This window comes from Hypanus sabinus, chromosome 7 (genome assembly GCF_030144855.1).
Source record: "Hypanus sabinus isolate sHypSab1 chromosome 7, sHypSab1.hap1, whole genome shotgun sequence".
NCBI classification, from domain to species: domain Eukaryota; kingdom Metazoa; phylum Chordata; class Chondrichthyes; order Myliobatiformes; family Dasyatidae; genus Hypanus; species Hypanus sabinus.
The window spans coordinates 48,831,732-48,857,189 of NC_082712.1; the positions used below are offsets into that span (position 1 = coordinate 48,831,732).

The 25,458-nt window shown below is 39.3% G+C and overlaps 1 protein-coding gene across 1 annotated transcript in view; it reads right to left on the reverse strand.

The window, feature by feature from the left end:
• The window catches only part of gldc (glycine dehydrogenase (decarboxylating)), a 206,309-nt gene that overhangs the window by 137,264 nt on the left and 43,587 nt on the right, over nt 1-25,458 (reverse strand). Inside the window, exon 3 of the mRNA XM_059974643.1 lies at nt 5,033-5,168. Coding sequence (XP_059830626.1) covers nt 5,033-5,168 — 136 coding nt within the window. The remainder of the gene's footprint in view (nt 1-5,032; nt 5,169-25,458) is intronic.

Sequence of the window (25,458 nt, forward strand, 5' to 3'; positions counted from 1 at the left end):
CGACATGACAAATTACTGGAAACTGCATCATACCTTTGAAAGCTCTGGGACGTAAACTTTTGCTGATGACTAGCAACGTCCACATGTGGGCTCCTGCAGCGTTAGAGCAGCCCAACAGAGTGACATCAGCCCAACATCGTCACTACCTCCTCCCATAGATGCTGTCTGGCCTGCTGAGTTCTGCCAGCATTTTGTGTTTTTATTTATTTCCAGCATCTGCAGATTCACGCGTGTTGACATCATCTTTTGACGCTTTATAACCGATTGGTGATTCTGCATCCTCTGTAGTCAGTGATCATCTCAGAGTACAATGCCAAAATAAGGTGGTTTTGTCCACATTGTAGGACAGTACTCGGTACTCAGATTTTCATCAGAAATTAACAGCTACCTCATCAACAAACTCAGCAGCTGCCCCCTTGTCACGCCACACCCTACATGAAATTTTATGTCATGTTGCTGCTTGAAATGCCGAAGCCACCCCTCACTCTGAACACACTCATAATCTAGTCCTAATTCTTCATGAAATGATTTCGCTTGTTCCTTCACCATCTCTCCTGACAACTTCGCTGATGTGGAGCTTAAACCAATTTATGAGATCTCATTGTGAACATCTTCCATCGTTTTCCTCATGCACATTTGTTCTTCTGATTCGCTGTCAGCAAAGAACTGCAGCAACTTTTTGTTTTGTTTCTTTATATCATAAACTATGGAAGAATCAATGTGATACAGGTCGCCTATGCTTTTCACAGATACACTACTGGCGAGTTGTTTTTCAGAACTTCGACCTTATATAGATAACGTATGGTGTTTGCAGTTTACACCATGAGAAGCACTTCCTTCATTCAGTGAAGACATGACTGGTGCGAGATAAGCACAGGTTATAAATATAAAGGCAGGATTACATAGAACAACAACTTGCTTCGTTTAAAGACCATGTCAACAGCTGACTGGGCTAATGGCATCACCAAAATAGTGGCGACGCAGTAAATTTGAAACTAGGCTGGTGAATATCATTTCTGAACCAGTAGTGGAACCAGATTACCGACTGCCAGACTCCAGGTGGTCGACTGGTACAATATGGAAACTGACCCTTCAGTCCAACTGGTCCATTTGCCCATGTTTGACCCACATCCTCCTATCCTGCAGGAGGAGAACCACTAGAATTTTAAAAGGAAATCAGAATCCTTCTTAAATCCCTCAAAAATGCTGGAACAATTGCTGCAGCAAAGTTAGCAACCATCATTTCTTATTCCACTACAGGACCATGTTAGGGAAATTAGAGATAAGAATTTAAGGATCAAAATTTATTATCCATAATTAGGACCATTCTGGACTGTCTTCCCAGACAAATGATTTTATGTGCATCATTCAGAGATGTGAATTGATCGCATGCCATTGCAGAGCTAACACGAAGGCCACTATCCTTTAGGCATCAGCACCTAACCCCAAGCAGATGTGGTTTAGTTAGTCCTGATCTCCTTTTCTAGTGGTGATGTTTAAGAGGTTTTTAGATAGGTACATGAGTATTCAGGATAGGAGAGCTATAAGATCATGTGTATGCACCAGGGATCAGTTTAATTTGACATCATTCACAGCAAAGATATTGTAGACCTGGTTCCTGTGCTGTCCTGTCCGATGGTTGAAGGCCTGTTCCTGTGCTGTCCTATCCGATGGTCAAAGGCCTGTTCCTGTGCTGTCCTATCCGATGGTCAAAGGCCTGTTCCTGTGCTGTCCTATCCGATGGTCAAAGGCCTGTTCCTGTTCTGTCCTGTCCGATGGTCAAACGCCTGTTCCTGTTCTGTCCTGTCCGATGGTCAAAGGCCTGTTCCTGTTCTGTTTGATGGTCAAAGGCCTGTTCCTGTTCTGTCTGATGGCCAACGGCCTGCTCCTGTGCTGTTCTGACCGATGTTCTGTTCTAACTGTGAATAAATTGGAACTGATGTTTGCACTCTTTGTCTATTTTCCAATCCTCTGAATCTCAGAGCAGCGTTTTTCAACCAAGTTTCCACAAGAGATTGTGATTTTAAAAAAACATTGATTTTTGAACGGCGCAAGGAACAATGTTAATGCTTACAGTGTTGGGCAGTGACCGAGCAGCCCAGTGCTGTATTGTACTAAGGGGAGGACGGGAGGCTGATAATTGGTGAGTGCGGTGAGTGCTGTATTGCACTGAGGGAAGAACGGAAGGCTGATAATTGGTGAGTGCTGTATTGCACAGAGGGGAGGATGGGAGGCTGATAATTGGTGAGTGCTGTATTGCACAGAGGGGAGGACGGGAGGCTGATAATTGGTGAGTGCTGTATTGCACAGAGGGGAGGACGGGAGGCTGATAATTGGTGAGTGCTGTATTGCACAGAGGGGAGGACGGGAGGCTGATAATTGGTGAGTGCTGTATTGCACAGAGGGGAGGACGAGAGGCTGATAATTGGTGAGTGCTGTATTGCACTGAGGGGAGGACGGAAGGCTGATAATTGGTGAGTGCTGTATTGCACAGAGGGAAGGACGGGAGGCTGATAATTGGTGAGTGCTGTATTGCACTGAGGGGAGGACGGAAGGCTGATAATTGGTGAGTGCTGTATTGCACAGAGGGGAGGACGGGAGGCTGATAATTGGTGAGTGCGGTATTGCACTGAGGGAAGGACAGGAGGCTGATAATTGGTGAGTTCTGTTTTGCACTGAGGGGAGGACGGGAGGCTGATAATTGGTGATTGCTGTATTGCACAGAGGGGAGGACGAGAGGCTGATAATTGGTGTGCTGTATTGCACTGAGGGGAGGACGGAAGGCTGATAATTGGTGAGTGCGGTATTGCACTGAGGGAAGGACAGGAGGCTGATAATTGGTGAGTTCTGTTTTGCACTGAGGGGAGGACGGGAGGCTGATAATTGGTGATTGCTGTATTGCACAGAGGGGAGGACGGGAGGCTGATAATTGGTGAGTGCTGTATTGCACAGAGGGGAGGACGGGAGGCTGATAATTGGTGAGTGCTGTATTGCACAGAGGGGAGGACGGGAGGCTGATAATTGGTGAGTGCTGTATTGCACAGAGGGGAGGACGGGAGGCTGATGAGTGTGAAGTGCATTTTCTGAGCATTGAATGGACTCGTCCTCCACCTCTCCCTCCTGAGTTAACTCCCTCAACTTCTCCTTATGCGCCACCAACTGACTTATAGGAATGAACATTTTTTTTATTAAACAAAATAGACTTTATTCAAAAATAAAATTATATACAATAAACCATTTAATGACTCTCCGTCCTTTACAAACATTTCCATTGCGGTCTTTACATTTCCACACTGTTTGCCACCCATGTGGCACTCTGTTATTCCATATTTACATACTCTTGTTGAGGGGTGTACACCCCAGCCCTCTACCCCTCAACTCCTGCGGGAGAAGAAACGTAAACTGTGGTCCTTCCCCACCAGGCCCTTTGCGGTGGCTGCACCAAGTTTCAGTGCGTCCCTCAGCACATACTCCTGCAGCCGAGGATGTGCCAGTCAGCACATTATAGGAATGAACATATTATAGAAAATTAGAGGGAAATTTTCATTCTAAAGAAGGAATTTTTTTTACTCGCCTTAACTCCGCTGCTGGCCTGCCACTTTGCTGTTGTTGTAAATGTCACAAAAGGGGGATGAGGAGGCAAGAAGTGAATTTTATTGTGAATTTGTCATTTTTGTTTTGCGGCTTTCACATTTAGTTATTTCTTATGCCATTTAAAAAAAAGATTTTATTAACCCCTATTTCATTGAGCCTAGACTGTAGCAAACAACTTACTAATGCAGCAATGGCACCAGCAAAACCGAAAAGACACTTAACTACAAATCACAGCCATATGACATGTAAAAGTGCTCATTATTTTAAACAACTATTGGAATCTCAAATCAAATAGTAAAGCTTTTAATTAAAATCAATTTGCAGCCTTTATTCAAAGTAAATCTACCGTGCTTACCTTTAGAAAAATTAAATCCCATTTTGACTTAAGCCAGTAATGTACCAAAATTTAATTATGTTTGCCTTATGATTTTTAAAAATATATGAAAGGGAAAGAAAGAGATTAATTTGAAGAAAGATAAGCTAAACTTAACTACCTCTTTTTTTTTCCCCAGAAAGGTTGGCTAAAAATTCATTCTCTACTCAAAAGAACATTGGTGATTATTTTTAGATTATTATATCTACAACTCAGTGATCACACTAACGTACTGTGAACTGTAGATATAATTTTTACGCAGGGGTTCCTCGAGACCTGAAAATTACTCAAATGGTTTCTTCAGGGCATAAAGGTTAAGAAAGACTGTCTTAAAGTGACGGAGGTACAAGGCTCAGAAACCAGTTCCTCAGCACTCCACATCCATCAATGACCTATCTACACTAATCCCATTCTCCAATAATTACTCCACACCTTTTCAATTCATCTCCTCACCTGGATACATCTTGAGGGGTTTGAGACTACCCAATTGGCAGTGCATTCAGATTCCTATCACTAACTAGGTTAAAAATCCTTCCTCAGATTCCCTTTAAACTTCTTCCTCCTTACCGTCAGGTGAGCAATGATAGAGTGTTGCAACTATACTGCAAACAAAATGGAGATAGGAAGCACTAAAACATTTTTACCCCTCTCTGACTCAAGGCTACAGACTCCAATTATTCTGCAGAGAGAGTTGTCTATCTATCTTGCAAGGAAAGAGACGCAAGAGGTTACAGATGTTGGAATCTAGAGTGACACACAATGTGTTGGGGGCACTCTGTGACTCGGGCATTATCCACGAAAGGAATAATCAGTGTTTCAGTTCAGACACTTCATCCAGAATCCACTGCCCACTTCCCTACATAGATGCTACTTTACCTGCTGAGCTCCTCCAGCACTTTGTGTGCATCTTGCAAGGTCTCGAGGGTTCATAGCCAGGGATTTCTATGAATTATAGAACATACACCAAGCATTTCTGTTATGCACTCTACTAAAAGGGGGGTAACCACTCCTGAATTTAACCACCTGAGGTGTCATACATATAAAAAGAGAAAGCTTTTGCATTACCATCCTGCATTCTCTAGCAAGTTGCGGAGAATTGCTTGTGGTACTGAGCAGTTGTAATAGCCCATTCCAATGTAAGATCTCCAGATTTTATTCTTGCTTGCAATCTTGTGCAGACTGGTAAGGATTTCATTTTCACCTACGGGGGGAAAAGAAAACAAAATCGAATCCACTGATCTCACTTACACATTAAAAACAAATTACTAAAATACCACAAAGTGGTAATGAGGTAAATCTAAAAAGATTTAGATCTTTCTCTAGGAGAACTTAGTAACGTACTAAGAGAACTGGCTGAGTGTGCACTCAATGTTTCACTCTTTGCAGTTAATAGATACCAATTCAGGAATATATTTTGGTAAAATAAAAACGGTAATTTCAAGTCAAGCTACATTTATCACAGAAGCAGCTCTGAATATTGATTTGATTATTTGAATTCAGTTTTAAAGTACTAAAATTCAAAGAATGAACAGATTATTATTTTAAGTGGAAGGTCCAAATATGCAGTAGCACTGAGGCAGTTGAAATTTTGCTTTCAATGGTGATGCAAGGATACTATTATTCTTGGTTTTACATTCCCAACGTAGTTAAGTAATGTAGTAGTTATCAGGTTGTGGCCAAAATTATATCTTTCTCTCCCAAATTTCACAGAAAGTAGAAAGTTAGTGCCATCTGTTTCACAGCTACTTGTCTTATTGCAGCAACAAACTTTCAGAACTTTCAGTCCTGCATACCACCTGTACTTTGAGCTGTACTTGTACTTTTTTTTAAAGAAAATAACTTTTTTTCCAGGAGTGAAACATAACAATTGCTACTTTGGAGTTGTTTTACATCACTCCAGAATTTTTTAAGAGTGTGTGTGTGTATACACACACACACAAGAAATACAATCAGTATATTTCTTATATTTGTCAATTCACTATGCATTTGTTGACAAAACAATCCCAATATACGACTGGAATGTATTGAATAACCTGTGCAATGTATCTTTGGCAAGTTGAATCATGTAGGTACCTGACTCTGGACATACATAGCCAATAAATGTTATTTCTCTAGTGCCCACCGAGGTGACCTGCACTGTACTTACCTTAGATTTCAGGCTCTCCTCCTGCACTACACCTGTTCCTGAGGCGATCGTCCCATGGGGACTGGACTCACTGCTGCCCTGAACATCAAAACACCAGTGCTTTCCCCACAATCGCATCCTGGCTTCACTCTCCCCATGCCCCGACCCACTTCACCCTCACCAAGCCCAAATGCCAGCCTCAAGGAAATACTCAGCATCCATGGACCCAGATGGAACATTCATGATGCCATGTCTTGCCATTCCAAGAATGGGAGAGCCCTTAGAAACCACTACTCCAGCCAGCTGCTCAGTCTCCCCCCACTATTCCCAGATGGGAAATCAGTAGATTAGATCCAGTGCTCACAGGATCATTGATCCTGAACGATTTACCAATGGCCTTCTGCAACTTTGCTTGTGAGTGTTGTTTCTCCATACTCGTCTCCTGAGCAAGGATAAGACTAAGATTTAGTGGAGTTGGCATGGGAGCAACATAGAATGGCAGTAGGGAAGTAAGACATACAGAAAAAAGAAAAAAACATTGGAAAAAGTAAAACACAAAATTTCAATATAGATGAATAATGTATAGACTGAAAGAAGAATGTCTATTATAGAAGCCTGTTCCTAAGTCGTATCTATAATCACCAACTCAGGGGAGCAGTAAAGTTGCATCAGAATCTATTAGTGAGTGGAGAGCAGATTTGAGGGGCCACATTGCTGTATTCCTGCTCCTAATTTGTAAGATACAATACTGATAAAAGATTCAAGATTCAAGTTCATTTATCAGGTGTACATCAAAACACAGTGAAATACTTTGTTAGCATTAACATCTAACATACCCAACGCTGTGCTGTAGGCAGAGGATGAATGTTGCCACGTATTCTGGTGCCAACACAGCAATACACAAGTCACAAAAGCAACAGTGAAATAAGCCCTATCCCCCCCCCCCCCCACCCACGAACGCATGTACACAGTCCACTAACCCTAAGGCTGTCTGTATTCTTCAGTCTCCAGCAAGAACTGGATTCGGACACAGATGAGTACTTGGTCATATAGACAGTAAGCCTCTGACTCCCCCAGCAGACTCTGAGATTCACAGACTTATCATTCATCCTCAAACACTTGTTCTCACCAATACACAACACCACAGGGTCAGCATTCCTCCTGCCTGCTCGAGAACCCACCAACAACACGTGGGTCTTCCCAATGATGCCCATGCCTGCATCACTGGCCTTCGAACGTGGAGCAGAGACTTAAGATTCTGGGCTGTCCTCTAATTCCCCCACATCACTGTCTCTAAAGATCTGACGCCTAACTCCCCTCTCTATCCCCAAACCATCTCCACAAACCCCCCCAAAAACCTTGATAGAATACAGTCTAAAGGCCATCCTACAGTTACAAACACCTACTTAAGGACACCTAACACATACAACGTTTGGGAGACCGGCTGGAGATTGAATTTGCTTTCTTCTGCGGGGTGGGAACAGTGCAATTCCTTATTGTTATAGTTTCTAACTTCAGAACATTAAACTAATTTAGAAGACACTGGAGCCCAAAATGCACGTCTACCCTAGACTTTACTTTCAGCGAGGTGCATGTGTATCACGTGGTAGCAAGATGATGAATGCAATTCATGTATACGTACAACCCATAATTATTTGTTTAAATGAACGATAATACTTTATCAAATATATACATGTTGCAAGAAAAAGCTTGTGAAGCCTTTGCAATTAACTGGTTTTCTGCAGTAATTACTCATAAAATGTGGTCTGATCTTCATCTAAGTTGCAATAATAGACAAACACAATCTGCCTAATCTAATAGCACACAAACAATTGCACATTTCATGTCTTTATTGAACATATTGTTTAATCATTCAGTCAAACTGGAAAAAAACATGAACCCTTGTATTTAATAACTGGTGGAACCTCCTTCAGCACCAGTAACCAAACGTTTCCTGTAGCTGCTGATCAGACTCAAACAACTGCAAGGGGAACTTTATACCATTCCTTCATACAAAACCGTTGCAGTTCATCAATATTTCTGGGATACTTTGCATGAATAGCCCTCTTCAGGTCATGCCACAGCATCTCAATTGGGTTAAGATCTGGACTCTGACATTGCAAATAAAATTTGTCTTCTTTTTAAATCATTCTGTTGTTGATTTACTCTTGGGTTCGGATCATTGTCTTGTTGCATCATCCAACTTCTATTAAGCTTCAGGTGATGAACCATTACCTTGACATTCTCCTGTAAAATTCCTTGATACAATTTTGAATTCATTTTTCCCTCAATAATTGCAAGCTGTCCAGGCTCTGAAATAGCAAAGCAGCCCCAAACCATGATGCTCCTTCCACCGTGCTTCACAGTTGGGATGAGGTTTTGGTGTTGGTGTGCAGTGGCCCTTTTCCCTCCAAACATAGTGTAGCACACTTCTGCCAAAAGGTTTGTATTTTTTCCTCATCTGTCTAGGACCTGAATGGTAGCAAGGGAGGAGATGTAGGGGCAGGTGTAGCACTTGTTGTACTTACAAGGCTAAGTGCCAGGAGGAAGATCAGTGGGGAGGGATGAATGGACAAAGGAGCTGCGTGGGGAACGATCCGTGTGGAAAGCAAAAAGTGTGTGCGGGGGGGGGGGGGGGAGAGGGAAAGATGTGCTTGGTGGTGGGATCCCATTAGAGATGGCGGAAGTTTTGGAGAATAATGTGCTGGACGCAAAGTCTGGTGGGGTGATCAGTGAGGACAAGAGGAACCCTATCCCTGATGGGGTGTACAAGGATGGGGTAAGGGCAGACATGTGCAAAATACAAGCAATGCAGTCGAAGGCAGCATTGACGGTGGAGGAACTGAAGCCCCTTCTATTGATGAAGGAGGACATCTCCTTTGTTCTGGAATGAAACCATTCTTGTTCAATGTTTTTCTTACAGTGGACACTTGAACAGAGACTAGCAAGTTCTAGAGATTTCTGCAGATCTTTTGCTGTTACCCTTGGGTTCTTTTTCACCTCCTTCAGCATTGAACATTGTGCTCTTCGCATGATCTTTGCAGGACGCCCACCCCTAAGGAGAGTAGCAACGGTACTGAATTTTCTCCATTTGTAGGCAATTTCCCTTACTGTGGACCGATGAACACTCAGGTCTTGCGAAATATTTTTGTGGCCTTTTACAGCTTCACGCATCTCTACAATTTTTCCTCTTCTAAGGTCCTCTGAAAGTTGTTTTGACCCATGGTGCTCATAAGCAGATCTTTCTTGAGAAGAGCAGGATTTGTGTATCTTATATTTATAGGGCAGGGCACCTCTACAACCCACACCTCCAAACTCATCTCATTGACAGCATTATCCCAGAAGCTCACGTACCTTTTTTGAACCCAGACTGTGATTGTTTAAATGGTGTACTCAGTATCATTGAGAAGTTCAATTCTTTGTGTGCCATTAGATTGTGTTTATTATTGTGACTTCGATGAAAATCAGACCACATTTTATAAGTAATTAATGCAGATAATTGTAAAGGGTTCACAAACTTATACAAGGGTTCACACGTACACAAGACCACTCAAATATTACTGAAATATCAAGAACACAACACTCCTCCCTGCTTGAAGAACTCCAGCTCAATAGAGAATGAATCTCAACTTCAGGTATATACATAGTATATTATATAACACAATTACTATATACAGGCAGTCCCCGAGTTACGAACAGCTGACTTACGGACAACTCGTACTTACAAACGGAGGGAGGAGAATGCTGTCTGCCATTTTAAGTTGGATCACGATGCCGTCTGCCATTTTAAGTCGTTGCCATTAACACTGTGTTGAGTGTGTAACTTTGTATTTGGCTTAAATATTTCTTAGCAAGATTCACCCTGATTCCCTTTTTCCAGTCAGCACCGCCCCCACTTGTCCCAGTTAACCTGTCTCAGTGCGGGTGGACTTCAGGACCCGGAGCGACCCGCTGCCCACGGCTGCTACTGTATTTTTTTTATTAAGTGCGATCGTGAACAATAGCCAGATCAGAAATGCTAACCAAGTCAACTAGTTCCCAGAAAGAACTCTGATATGTCAATCAGACGGTTCACTGCTGCTCAGCGATAGAACATAAAATCCACAGTTTTCTGTTCCATTGACGGAAAACAATCGCGATTGAAAATAAAGTGGAAATAATAAAGCTACTGGAAAGAGGTGAAATGCCATCGGTCATTTGAAATACTTCAGGCTACGGTCGGTCAACGATTGGAACAACTTTAAAGGATACAGGTAAAGGATAAAGTGAGAATAATGGAGCATGTGAAAGGCCTTGTCTGCCGTGATTAAAGCAACAATAATTACTAAGCATCTCAGTGGTTTAATTGTTGAAATACATAGGTTTAAGTGTTTTATATGCATAGAAAGGTAAAATATATACTATATACTAAGACAAACGTTTGTCTAACTAGCACTGAATAATACCAGATGTACCTGTTCCAATTTACATACAAATACAACTTAAAGACGGACTCAGGAACGGAACTCGTTCGTAACCCAGGGACAGCCTGTACAGATATCCACAGCATAGTAAATTTTATGTTGTTCCATTCAGGTCTAAATATTTAATCACTGTGGAGGATTTCTTACTCTTGTGGGATAACATCTTTCCTGACAAGATCGTCCACTGCTTGGTAGGTGAGACTTGTGGCTGTGAAGCAATCTCAGGATCTGGGGCCTCCTTGGTGGTGGTTGTAGGAGCTGACTCAAACTTCTGGAACGGTTCTGATAGTTGATAGGTAGTCAACTTTCTTTCATTTGACTCTGTTTTCCTTAACTGATTGATATCTCTTTGGGGGCTTTTGTTATTGCTTGCATGATGGGGGGGAAGTGAGGGTGGGGGGATTTGGGGTTCTGATGTTACTGTTATTCATCCTCTGTGCTTCTTGTTTCATGGATATCTCTTCGTAGAGTAAGAATTTCAGGGTGTATACTGTATACATTCTCTGATATTAAATTGAAAAATTTGTAATGAGTTCAGGGAGTGGAATACAGTAGATGGGTTTGGCAGGAACCTGTTACTGTAGCTGATAAATCTTAAAAAGGACGACAACTGTGACACATCCTTCACCCTTGGGGCATCCACAACTGCTTGGATTTTCTCAGTACACTTATATAATCCATGTGTCAATTGTTTGTTTGATTCTTGCTTTAAAGGTTTCCTGTCACATCACGCTCTGAGCCCACAACTGTCTGTTTTTAACGCTATCTTGAGGTTTTGGAGGTGTTCCTTGTCATCCTCACCAATGACAATGACATCATCCAGGTAACACAACTTGCCTAGGCAGCCTTGCCGCACCTGGTCCATAGCTTTCTGCCAGAGTACAAGTGAAATGCCACTCCAAAAATAATCTTACTTTAGCAATAATGCCCTTATTGCTAAAGTAAGATTATTTTTGGAGTGGCATTTGTGAGAAGCACTTTGCACTCTTCTTCCATCTCCATCTGCAAGTAGGCATTAGCTATCTCCATTTTGCTGAAATGTTTTCCTCCAGAAAGGTTTGTTAAGATATCCTCTATCCTGGGCAGAGGGTATTGATCTACTTTCAGTACTGTGCTGATGAGAACCCTGAAGTCACCACAGATCCTAAAGACCCATTCTTCCTACCAACTAGGACCACCGGTGTTGCCCATGGGCTCCACTCAACCTTGGAAAGAATTCCTTCAGCCTCCACGTGATCTAGCTCACTGGCTACTTTATCACAGATGGTATATGGAACCAGACAGGCTTTGTAAAACTCGTGCGCAGCATTTTCATTTAAGACCATCTTACTCTTGATATGTTTGAGTTTTCCAATGCCATCCTTGAACACAGATATGGCATCATCCCATATCTTTCTTAATTTGGTTTCATATGGCTTCATTATAGGGGTGTGGCATGCAAATTGCAGTTGGATTTCCTATCAAGTTGTAGTTGCCTCAGCCAATCACATCCCCACAACACTGGTCCTTCTATTTTTATTACATACTAGCTCAACGTGGCTTATTGGTTGCTGTGTTTGACTGTCAAGAAAGGCAGATGAGCTCAGGGCATAAATAAACACCTGGAATTATCATTTTGTAGCCATTAGTGAGACTTGGTTGCAGGAGGGGCAGGACTGGCAGCTTAACATTCTGGGATTCCGCCATTCTTAGATGCGACAGAGCGGGAGGGATTACAGGAGGACGGGTTGTATTACTTGGAAGGGAAAACGTCATGGCAGTGCTCAGTCAGTACAGACTGGAGAACTCATCTAGTGAGGCACTGTGGGTGGAACTGAGAAATTAGAAAGGTTTGACCACATTAGTGGGGCTATATTACAGACCATCCAACAGTCCAAGGGATTGAAAGGAACAAATTTGAAGAGAGATTGTAGACTGTTGCAAGAAACAGTTGTCATAGGTGATTTTAACTTACCACATATTGACTGGGACTCCCATACAGTAAAAGTACTAGATGGAATACAGCGTACCAATTGTGTTCAGAAAAATTTCCTTCATCAATAAAGAGAAGTCCCAGAGAAAGTGTGCGTGATAATTGATCTGCTATTAGGGAATGAGACAGTACAGGTGATGGAAGTTTGTGTGGGGGAACTCTCTGCATCTAGTGACCCCAATGCCATTAGTTTCAAAGTAAATATGTAACAAGACAGATCTGGTCTGTGGATTGAGATTCTAATTGGAGAAAGGCCAATTTTGATGGTATCAGAAATGATTGGGCAAGTGTGGACTGGGGCAGGCTGTTTTCTGGCAAAGGTGTGCTTGGTGAATGGGAGGCCTTCAAGTGAAATTTTGAGAGTACAAAGCTTGTAAGTGCGTGTGAGAATAAAAAGGTAAAAAAGTTTACAAGTGTAGGGAAACTTGGTTTTCAAGAGATAGAGGCCCTGGTTAAGGGAAAAATGAGTTGCATAGCTGGTATAGGCAGGTAGGAACAAATGAGGTGCTTATGGAGTACAAGAAATGCAAGAGTACACTTAAGAAAAAAATCATGAGGTCTAAAAGACAGCTTGAGCTTGCCCTAGGAGACAAGGGGGAGGAGAATCCCAAGGGATTCTACAGGTATGTTAACAGCAAAAGAATTGAAAGGGACAAAAATGGTCCTCTGGAAGATCCATGTGCAGTGCTAAAAAAGTTGTGGGAGAACTTAAATTTTTTTTTCCTTCTGTAATAACTCAGGAGACAGACACAGCATCTATAGAAATGAGCAAAGCAGCATCAACTTTAAGATTGGGGGTGTAGTGAGATAAGCCAACTAGTGGAATGCTGCCACAGCTACAACCTGGCACTCAACATCAGTAGGACGAAAGAGTCAGCTGATTGTGGACTTCAGGAAGGGTAAGACGAAGGAACACATACCAATCCTCATTGAGGAATCAGAGGGGGGGTGGAGTTTCAAGATGGCGACGTAAACATCTGCCTTTAGGCGCTCTTCATTTTTTCAACTATAATCACCCCTTAATTAAATCTTTTCGAATTTAATCACATGGGTTGATACTTTTGATTAACTTTTTCTTCCTAAAATAATATTTGATCTAATCTCGACAAACTTAAAATGGCTACAAGCAAGAAATCGTCTAAGGAACCTGTATCCATCGACGCAATCTCTACTCTTTTGGACACTAAACTGGATATTAAACTTTCGAGTCTGGAAGGCAGATTGGATGGTAGATTGGGAAGCAGACTGACAAGTTTGGAAAATAAACTTACCAGGAAAATATCCAAACTTGAAGAAGCTGACAGATCGCTTGAAATTAAACTTCAATCGCAGGCATCGGACATTCAGCAGCATGAAGATAAGATCGCGACTCTTGAAAAATCCATTTGTGAAAAAGTACGTACAATTGAAGCGTTGGAGAAGAAGGTAGAGTCGAATGCTAAAACTATGGATCAGTATAAGTTTAAAATTACTGATCTCGAAAATCGATCTCGTAGACAGAATTTGCGTATCATCGGGTTTCCCGAAAAAGTTGAGTCCGGTGATTTAACTGAATTTTTCTCTAAATTACTATGGGAAACTTTCAGTGCTGAAGGTTTGCAATCCAAACCTGTTATCGATCGTGCTCACAGAGTTACGAGATTTTCGGCTCTGTCTGATAAACCACGAGCGGTGATTGTTCACCTTCATTATCCTCGGGAGAAAGAGCTTTTAATTCGATTAGCTCGTAAAAAAGGCATGATTTCTTATAACACCAATTCATTCCGAATTGTTGAAGATTATTCCTACGATGTAATGAGATCAAGAATCGCTTTTAAACCAGTGATGGCAGAGATTCATTCGATTGGCCTTAAACAAGCTTTAATGTATCCAGCGAAGCTCAGAATTACGTTGAACGACAACAGTCAGCAATTTTTCAAAACACCGGAAGAAGCAAAGAAATTTGTTGAAGAATATAGATCTTCTAGTGCAACTTGAACTATGTGTCATGTTGAAGATTCCTCGGAGAGCGGGTGCCATCTCATTTTAAGTAACCTACGAAGTTGGGTTATAATTTTCTATCCCGTTCTACGGGTCTGGTTCTTATTTTTCACTATTATCACTGTTTTATGGATGCTTTCTTAACTTTTACAATATTTTTTTTATTCTTTTTTTCTGTTTCAGATATATACATCTATATCTTGTAATAATGATTTATTTTTTTTTCAAGATGTCATTTCTTCTTCCCATAAGACTCTGCTTTTTATAAACATTTATTTGTTTGCCTGTACTTAGAAATGGGACGAATGCTTTTGAATTTTTTTTAGTGTTTTTTTTTATATATATTGTAGTGTTTATTGAATCTTTTTTAATCCTATTTTGGTATTTTTTTTATTATTAAACTTTTTTAATAGATTGTTGAATCTACATTTATATTTTGTAAGATGGCTTTTTCAAAATGTCGTTTCTTCTTCCCATAAGTCTTTGCTTTTGAAACATCATCTTTCTTGCATTTATATATGAAATTTTTTTAAAGGTATATTACACTCTTAAATTTTAATGTTTTATTTTTTTTGTTAAAGATCGTTTGTTTTATTATATTAGTTTTTTCATTCTGATTGACATATATTTTCTTTTTGCAACCCTATATTTAAATATGGGTGTTACATAGTTTTTTTTAAAAGCTTTTTATGGAGCTGCCATCTTGAAATGGGGGTAATATTAGTATTAGATTATGCGCTTGCCGCTTGGCTTTTCTTCGAAGGGTGGGGGGAGGGGGTGGGGATCTTTTTTCACGCTTTTGCGTTTTTTTCTGCTTTTAGTTTATGGGCCAACTTTAAATTATTAATATTGTTGAGGTTGCTCCTGAATCTATTTTCCTTTTTCCTAAATAATGGGTTATGTGTCTTTTTAACCTATTATGATATACACAACTAATATTGGCATGATGGATAAATCTATTAATTTTATCTCTTGGAATACTAATGGTTTAAATCATCCGATTAAACGTAAAAAAATATTTAAGGTATTCCATAGATTGAACGCTAATATTATTTTTGCACAGGAAACCCATATTAGTAGGGAGGATAATCAACGTTTTTTTAGGTTCTAAAAGGGTCAACAATTTCATTCGAATTGTACCGCTAAAATTAGGGGTGTGTCTATTTTTATAGACCCCTCAATTTTGTTTACACATCACGAAATTATTTCTGATCCACAGGGCAGATTTTTGTTGATTATTGGTTCACTTTTCAATCGGAAAGTGGTTCTAGTTAATATTTATGCTCCAAATTTTGACTGCCCTGAACTTTTTAAACGTTTATTTACTTCCCTTCCTAATCTGAATGAATATATGTTGATAATGGATGGGGATTTTAATTGTTGTTTGAATCCTTTGATGGATAGATCTAAACCTATTCGAACTCTTCCAAATAGATCAGCCTTACTTATTAATTCTTTTATGTTTGATTCGGGAATTACAGAAATATGGCGGTTTTTGAACCCTAAAGATAAAGAATTTTCATTTTTTTCACATGTATATCATAGTTATTCTAGAATTGATTACTTTCTTATTGATCATCAGTTATTAACGGATGTTATTGATTGTAAATATGATTCTATTACTATTTCGGATCATGCACCTTTGAAGTTATCTATTAAGATTTCGGACTTTTCCAATAATGTTAGATCTTGGAGACTTAATGCTACTCTGCTTCAAGACCCAGAATTTGTCACCTATATAAAACAGCAAATTGACTTGTTTTTCTCAACAAACTATACTGAAGAAATTGACAGAGGAATACTTTGGGATTCTTTCAAGGCTTTTATCCGTGGACAAATTATTTCGTATTCCGCTGGTAAAAGGAAACAAAGATATTAGATATTGCTTTATTAGTGGATAAAATTAAGGAAATTGATAAGATTTATTCCGTGACTCCTACCATAGAACTTTATAAGAAGAGAGTTGAGCTTCAAATGGAACATAGCTTATTATTATCTTCTTCAATTGAAAATCAATTAATTAGGACCAGAGCTCAATTCTATAATCACAGCGATCAAACTGGTAAACTGTTAGCTAATCAATTAAAAGCTATTTCGACCAAGCGACAAATCATTAAAATTCGTAAACAAGACGATAATTTAACTACTGATCATAAAGAAATCAATAACACTTTTCAAGATTTTTATAAATCTTTATATCAATCAGAATTTGATGGTGACCTGTCCATGATGGATAATTTTTTTAACAATTTGAATATTCCTAAACTGATAGGTGAAGATTGTAGCTTGTTTGATGCTCCTATCTCTATGGCCGAAATAGGTGAGGCTGTCTCATCAATGAATTCAGGGAAAGCTCCTGGCCCTGATGGTTATATTGTAGAATTTTTCAAAACCTTTTCTTCTTTGCTTTCCCCTTGGTTATGTGAAATCTTTAACGATGCATTTGCTAAGAAGAGATTACCTCAATCTTTTTATGAAGCTACTATCTCTCTAATTCTTAAAAAAGATAAAGATCCTACTTCATGTACATCTTATCGCCCTATATCATTATTAAATGTAGATTCTAAGATTCTTACAAAAATTTTAGCCACTAGATTAGAAAAGGTACTACCACAGATTATTTCAGAAGATCAAACTGGTTTCATTAAGAATCGGTATTCTTTTTTTAATGTTAGAAAATTGATTAATATAATTCATACTTCATCACCCACAGTCCCAGAATGTGTTATCTCATTAGATGCTGAAAAAGCCTTTGATAGAGTTGAATGGACATATTTATTTAATGCATTGAGAAATTTTAATTTTAGTCCTAATTTTATATCATGGATTAAACTAATATACTATAAACCTGTTGCTTCAGTTCTTACAAATAATTATAGATCCTCCTTTTTTCAATTATCTCGTGGTACGAGACAAGGTTGTCCTTTAAGTCCTTTATTATTTAATATTGCATTAGAACCTTTAGCCATTGCTATTCGTGAATCTCCTAATATTTTTGGTATTACCCGTAATGAGAAATCATATAAATTATCACTTTATGCTGATGATTTGCTGTTATACATTTCTGATCTTGATAGATCTATTCCCACTATTTTATCCTTGTTGGCTCAATTTGGTAGTTTTTCTGGTTATAAATTAAACTTAAATAAGAGTGAATTATTCCCTTTAAACGCGCAAACTTTATTGAATGACAGGATTCCATTTAAAGTTGTTACTGATAATTTTATCTATTTAGGTATAAAAATTACCAAGAAATATAAAGATTTATTTAGACTGAATTTTTTACCTATGCTTCTTCAAATACAACATCTTACTACAAGATGGTCTCCCTTATTCCTATCATTAGTTGGTCGGATTAATGCTATTAAAATGATGATTTTACTGAAATTTTTATATTTATTTCAAGCCTTACCAATTTTTATTCCTAAATCCTTTTTTGACAACATTGATTCAAAAATTTCCTCATTTGTGTGGCAAAATAAAAACCCCAGGTTAAGTAAAAGGCAATTACAAAAATCTAAAAAAGATGGTGGTTTAGCTTTACCTAACTTTAGATTTTACTATTGGGCGAATAATATTCGTAACCTAACGTATTGGAAACTAGATTTGGACTCACCATTGTGTCCACAGTGTGTAAATTTGGAATGCAATGAGGTAAAGGGATATTCTTTATTCTCTGTTCTTGGTTCTTCTCTTCCTGATTTAGTTAAATTCAATAAACAGATATCTAATCCTGTTATTAAACACACATTACGAATTTGGTTTCAATTTCGGAAATTTTTTACTCTGAAAAACTTTGTGCTTGATAGCCCTATTTTATTTAATTTTTTCTTTAAACCTTCCTTGACAGATCAAGCCTTTAGCATATGGAAAAGGAAAGGTATAAAATGTTTTCATGACCTTTTTTTTTGAAGGTACTTTGATGTCTTTTGACCAACTTTCCAATAAATTTAAATTACCTAAATCTAATTTCTTCAGATATTTACAAATCAGAAATTTTTTACATAAAGATTTACCATCTTTTCCCAATTCAACTTCAACGGATTTCTCAGATTTGATTTTTACCTTAAATCCTTGTCAGAAGGGATTAGTTGCTTTTATTTACAACATGATTATGAAGATACAACCAGAGATGTCTGATAGAATTAAACAACAATGGGAAAAAGAACTTCGATACAATATACCAACAGATAAATGGGAAAAATTTTTACAAATGGTTAATTCTTCTTCTATATGTGCTAAACATGCTTTAATACAATTTAAAATTGTACATAGAGCTTATATGTCTAAAGATAAACTTGCTCGATTTTATTCTCATATTAACCCTCAATGTGACAGATGTCATTCAGAAGTGGCTTCACTGACCCACATGTTTTGGTCATGTCCCACTTTACATAACTATTGGAAGGACATATTCGTTACCATTTCCTCAATTTGGAACATCGATTTACAACCTAACTTTATTACTGCAATCTTTGGTATACCAAATGAGGATGGTAATCAGTTTTCTCCTTCAATCAGACGAATGATTGCTTTTGTAACATTAATGGCCAGAAGGTCTATATTACAAAATTGGAAAGAAGTAAACCCTCCTACCACGTCTCAGTGGCTTTTTCAAACTATTTCTTATCTGAGTTTGGAAAAAATTAGAAGCACTATTTTTGACTCGTCAATTAAATTTGAAGAAACTTGGGGACAGTTCATTCGACATTTTCAAATGAATTAATTTGGCCTTTCCCAGACCTTCTCTCTGTTTATTCTTGTTCAGGTCCGGAGTTCTTTGACACTATCATATACTTATAAATTGTTATTATTGCCCATGTTAGTTTTAGTTTAGTGTTTGTTTCATTATATATTTTCTTTCACACATCTCTAATTTTTTTTTCTTTTTCTTTTGATGATTATTTTTGGTTTTTTTTTCATATATAATTATATAGACTCGATTGATTAATGTACTTTTTTGTTGTTGATGTTTAATAGGATATTATTATCCTATTATCAATGTAATCTTAAGTCTATTGTATTCATAACCTATTCATTATTATGTTATGTTTTTTTATATTTATATGAAACTCAATAAAAAGATTGAAAAAGAAAAGAAAGAGGAATCAGAAGTGGAGAGAGTGAACAGTTTCAAGTTCCTCAATGCCAAGATCTCTGAGGATCTAACCTGGTCCCAACATATCAATGTAATCATAAAGAAAGCAAGACAGCAGCTATACTTTATTAGAAGTTTCAAGAGATTAGGCAAGTCAACAAATACATGCAAAAATGTCTATAGATGTACCATGGAGAGCGACTGGTATGTGGGGAGGGGCTACTGCACAGGACTGAAAGAAGCTGCAGAAGGTTGTAAATCTAAGTCTGCTCCATCTTGGGTACTAGCCTACAAACTACAAGGACATCTTTAGGGAGCGGTGGCTCAGAAAGGCAGTGTCCATTATTAAAGACCTCCAGCACGCAGGGCTTGCCCTTTTCTCACTGTTATCATCAGGTAGGAGATACAGAAGCCTGAAGGCACACATTCAGTGATTCAGGAACAGCTTCTTCCCCTCTACCATCCGATTCCTAAATGGGCATTGAATCTTTGGACACTATCTCACTTTTTTAAAAAAAAACAGTATTTCTGGTTTTGTACATTTTTAAAAATCTATTCAATATATGTAATTGTTTTAACTGTTTATTTATTATTATGTTTTATTTTATTATTATGTTTTTTTCTTTCTCTGCTAGATTATGTATTGCATTGAACTGCTGCTGCTAAGTTAACAAATTTCACGTCACATGCCGGTGATAATAAACCCGATTCTGATTCGTGGCATGCAGAAGCATCTGCATACGCTGGAAATGGGCTGAGAAACGGCAGATGGAATTCAATGCTGACAAGCGTGAGGTGCTACACTTTGGTAGGACCAACCATGGTAGGTCTTATACAGTGAACGGAAGGGCATTGAGGAGAGTGGTAGAACATATGGATCTGGGAATACAGGTCCATAATCCGTTGCATGTGGCATCACAGGAAGATTGGGTTGTAAAGCAAGCTTTTGGTACATTGGCTTTCATAAATCAAGTTCGAGTACAGGAGATGGGATGTTATGTTGAAGTTATACAAGATACTGGTGAGATCTAATCTGGAGTACTTTGTGCAGCTTTGGTCATCGACCTATGGGAAAGATATAAATAAGATTGAAAGGGTACAGAGAAAATTTACAAAGCTATTGCGAGGTCTGGAGGACCTGAGTTACACGAAAAGATTGAATAGGTTAGGACTTTATTCCTTGGAATGTAGAAGATTGAGGGGAGATTTTACAGATGTATACAAAATTATGAGAGGTATCGATAGGGTAAATGCCAGTAGACTTTTCCCACTGAGGTTGGGGGTAGGGCAACGACGAGAGGTCATGTGTTAAGGATGAATGGTGAAAATTTAAGGGAAACATGAGGGGAAACTTCTTCATTCAGAGGGTCATGAAAGCATGATAGCAGTATCAGCACAAGTGGTACACGTGAGCTCAATTTCAAATTATAAGCAATATCTGGATAGCTACATGGATGGTAGGGGTATGGTGGGTTATGGCCCCAGTACAGATCAATCGGGGTAGGCAGCTTAAATAGTTTCTGCATGGACTAGATGAGCATATTACTATTTGTGTACTTTTCTATTACCCTACAACACAAATGTCATTCCCAAGGGAATTACCTTTTCTCTGGTGTAAGTTCTTAATTGGATATATACAAGTTTCCAATTTGGACACCTGAAATGCCACTGGTTTGGTATCTTTGAAATGACATTCAAACTTAATTTGTGCAATGACTGAAACAGCTGAGCCAGTGTCCAATTCCATTTTAATTAATTTGCCGTTCACTGCTGGTGCAAGCCATATTGCTCGTCCATTGTTAATTTTCACACAGTTAATCTCAATGCTACACAGTCCATCTCAATGCTACACAGTCCTGCATCACATTCATCGTGATCAGACTTTTCATTAACAGCATGCAGATTAGTGCTCTTTTTGAAACTGCAACTTAACTTTTTAGCTTTTTCTTCTTCTCTGTGCAGACCATTTATTTTTGTCCGCCAAACCAACTCTTTGTATATGACCTACCTTGTTGCATTTTTTTACAAGTTTCACCTTTAAATCTGCATTTGTTTGGTGTATGTCAGTCATTGCCACAATGATAACACAACTTATTCGGCCACGCCAGTTTCTATTGATGGAAAACGACACTGACACTGATACAGATTTTGAGCCTTTTATGTCGAGTGAGCCTCACCTGATTACTCAATCTGAATCAAATGTCTCGGTCAGAGACTTGGGTTTGTTAAAGACAAAAGCAGAATTACTGGGTTCAAGACTACAAGGATGGAATTTGCAGTCACCAGGCAAAAAAAAAATTCTGTGAAAGATTTCGATATTTGAGACAAATGTTTCCCAGAATAATGGATGCTAAGATTAAGGAAGATATTTTTGTTGGTCCACAAATCAAACAAAATGCCATCAATTACAGGCAATTCAAAGAACTTCTAGTGGCACCGGAGAAAATCATATGGAAAGCATTCAAGGATATTTGATGTTGTTGAAAATGTTCTTGTCAACTATACAGCCCCAAATTGTGTGCAGCTAGTTGACAACATGCTTCAAGCATACAAAATCATGAAGTGCAACATGTCACTAAAGATTCATCATTTCTACATTCCCATTTAGACTTCTTCCCTGTGAATCTTGGCACTGTCAGTGACGAGCATGGTGAAGGGTTTAACCAGGATATCGTGGTCATGGAGAAACGGTATCATGGCAACAGGAATCAGTCAATCCTGGCTGACTGTTGTGGGATACTTAAGCAGGAAGTCTCAGATACTGAGTACAAACCATTATAGACATTTACTCTACACGCTACATCCACAAAGCAAACAGCATTATGAAGGACCCCACGCACCCATATAAACATATAACAATTACAGCATGGAAACAGGCCATCTCAGCCCTTCTAGTCCATGCCGACGCTTACACTCACCTAGTCCCACTGACCCACACTCAGCCCATAACCCTACATTCCTTTCCTGTCCATATACCTATCCAATTTTACTTTAAATGACAATACTGAGCCTGCCTCTACCACTTCTACTGGAAGCTCATTCCACACAGCTACCACTCTCTGAGTAAAGAAATTCCCCCTTGTTTTACCCTTACACTTTTGCCCCCTAACTCTCAAATCATGTCCTGTTTGAATCTCCCCTCAATGGAAAAAGTCCATCCACGTCAACTCAATCCATCCCCCTCATTATTTTAAATACCTCTATCAAGTCCCCCCTCAACCTTCTACGCTCCAAAGAATAAAGACCTGACGTGTTCAACCTTTCCCTGTAACTTAGGTGCTGAAACCCAGGTAACATTCTAGTAAATCTTCTCTGTACTGTCACTATTTTGTTGTCATCTTTCCTATAATTCGGTGACCAGAACTGTACACAATACTCCAAATTCAGCCTTACCAATGTCTTGTACAATTTTTACATTACATCCCGACTCCTATACTCAATGCTCTGATTTATAAAGGCCAGCATACCAAAAGCTTTCTTCACCACCCTATCCGCATGAGATTCCACCTTCAGGGAACTATGCACCATTATTCCTAGATCACTCTGTTCCACTGCGTTCTTCAATGCCCTACCATTTACCATATATGTCCTATTTGGATTATTCCAACCAAAATGTAGCACCTCACACTTATCAGCATTAAACTCCATCTGCCATCATTCAGCCCACTCTCCTAACTAGCCTAAATCTCTCCGCAAGCTTTGAAAACCTACTTCATTATCCACAACGCCACCTACCTTAGTATCATCTGCATACTTCCTAATCCAATTTACCACCCCATCATCCAGATCATTAATGTATATGATATACAACACTGGACCCAATACAGATCCCTGAGGCACAACACTCGTCACCGGCCTCCAACCTAACAAATAGTTATCTACCACTACTCTCTGGCATCTCTCATCTAGCCACTGTTGAATCCATTTTACTTCAATATTAATACCTAACAATTCAACCTTCCTAACTAACCTTCCATGCGGAACCTTGTCAAAGGCCTTACTGAAGTCCATATAGACAACATCCAATGCTTTACCCTCAACTTTCCTCGTAACCTCTTCAAAAAATTCAGTAAGATTTGCCAAACATGACCTTCCACGCACAAATCTATGCTGACTATTCCTAATCAGACCCTGTCTATCCAGATAATTACACATACCATCTCTAAGAATACTTTCAATTAATTTACCCACCACTGACGTCAAACTGACAGGTCTATAATTGCTAGGTTTACTCTTAGAACCCTTTTTAAACAATGGAACCACATGACCAATACGCCAATCCTCTGGCACCATCCCCATTTCTAATGACATTTCAAATATTTCTGTCAGAGCCCCTGCTATTTCTACACTAACTTCCCTCAAGGTCCTAGGAAAAATCATGTCAGGACCCGGAGATTTATCCACTTTTATATTCCTTAAAAAGCACCAGTACTTCCTCCTCTTTAATCGTCATAGTTTCCATAACTTCCCTACTTGTTTCCCTTACTTTACACAATTCACCTTCTCCTTAGTGAATACCGAAGAAAAAAAATTGTTCAAAATCTCCACCATGTTACATCACCTTTCCTTTTAATCGTTTTGGAACCAAGGATACTAACTATAAGCAGATTTGCAACTGGAAATTTTGTCCATTCTTGCTTGATATAAGACTTCAGCTGCTCAACTGTCCGTGGTCTCCGTTGTCTGATTCTCCTCTTCATGATGCGCCATACATTTTCAATAGGAGACAGATCTGGACTGGCAGCAGGCCAGTCAAGCACACACACTCTGTGTCTACAAAGCCACGCCGTTGTAGCCCGTGCAGAATGTAGTCTGGCATTGTCCTGCTGAAATAAGCATGGACGTCCCGGGAACAGACGTCGCCTTGATGGCAACATGTATCTCTCTAAAATCCTAATATACGCCTCAGAGTCAATGGTACCTTCACATACATGCAACTCACCCATGCCGTGGGCACTGATGTACCCCCATACCATCACAGATGCTGGCTTTTGCATCTTTCGCTGATAACAATCAGGATAGTAGTTTTCATCTTTAGCACGGAGAACTCGACGCCCGTTTTTTCCAAAAACTAGCTGAAATGTGGACTCATCTGACCACAGCACACAGTTCCACAGTCTTTCGGTCCATCTGAGATGAGCTCGGGCCCAGAGAACTCACCGGCGTTTCTGCATAGAGTTGATGTATGGCTTCCTCCTTGCGTATTACAGTTTCAAGTTGCATTTCTGGATGCAGCCACGGACTGTGTTAAGTGACAATGGTTTTCCAAAGTACTCCCCAGCCCAGGTGGCTATAATTGTCACAGTAGCATGACGGTTTCTTTGGCAGTTCCACCTGAGGGCTCCAAGATCACACGCATTCAAGAGTGGTTTCCGCCCTTCCCCTTTACGCACTGACATGACTCTGAATCTTTTCACAATATTACGTACTGTAGATGTTGAAAGACCCAAATTCTCTGCACTCTTGTGTTGGTAAATGTTCCTTTTGAAATGACTTAACAATTCTCTCATGAATTTCAGCACAAAGGGGTAAGCCACACCCATCCCTGCTTGCAAAGACTGAGCCTTTGATGGACGTATAGCGGTGTGCTACACGCAGCGCTAAAATTACGACACGGAGTCGGTAACTGCAGTCGAAGGAAAAAACTTTATTCGAAAACTTCAGCCTCACTTTTAAGCCTCTGTCAACCGGCCCCCCAAGGCGCAGAGGCGCCAAAGCTCTGTACTCGCAAACCCCCGTAGGCTATCTAATTGTGAGTCGGTTCGGATACGCCAGGAAATGAGTCGCCACAGACGCTACTTTTATACCCAGTCATGATACCTCACCTGCTACCAATTAACCTGCTTAATGTGG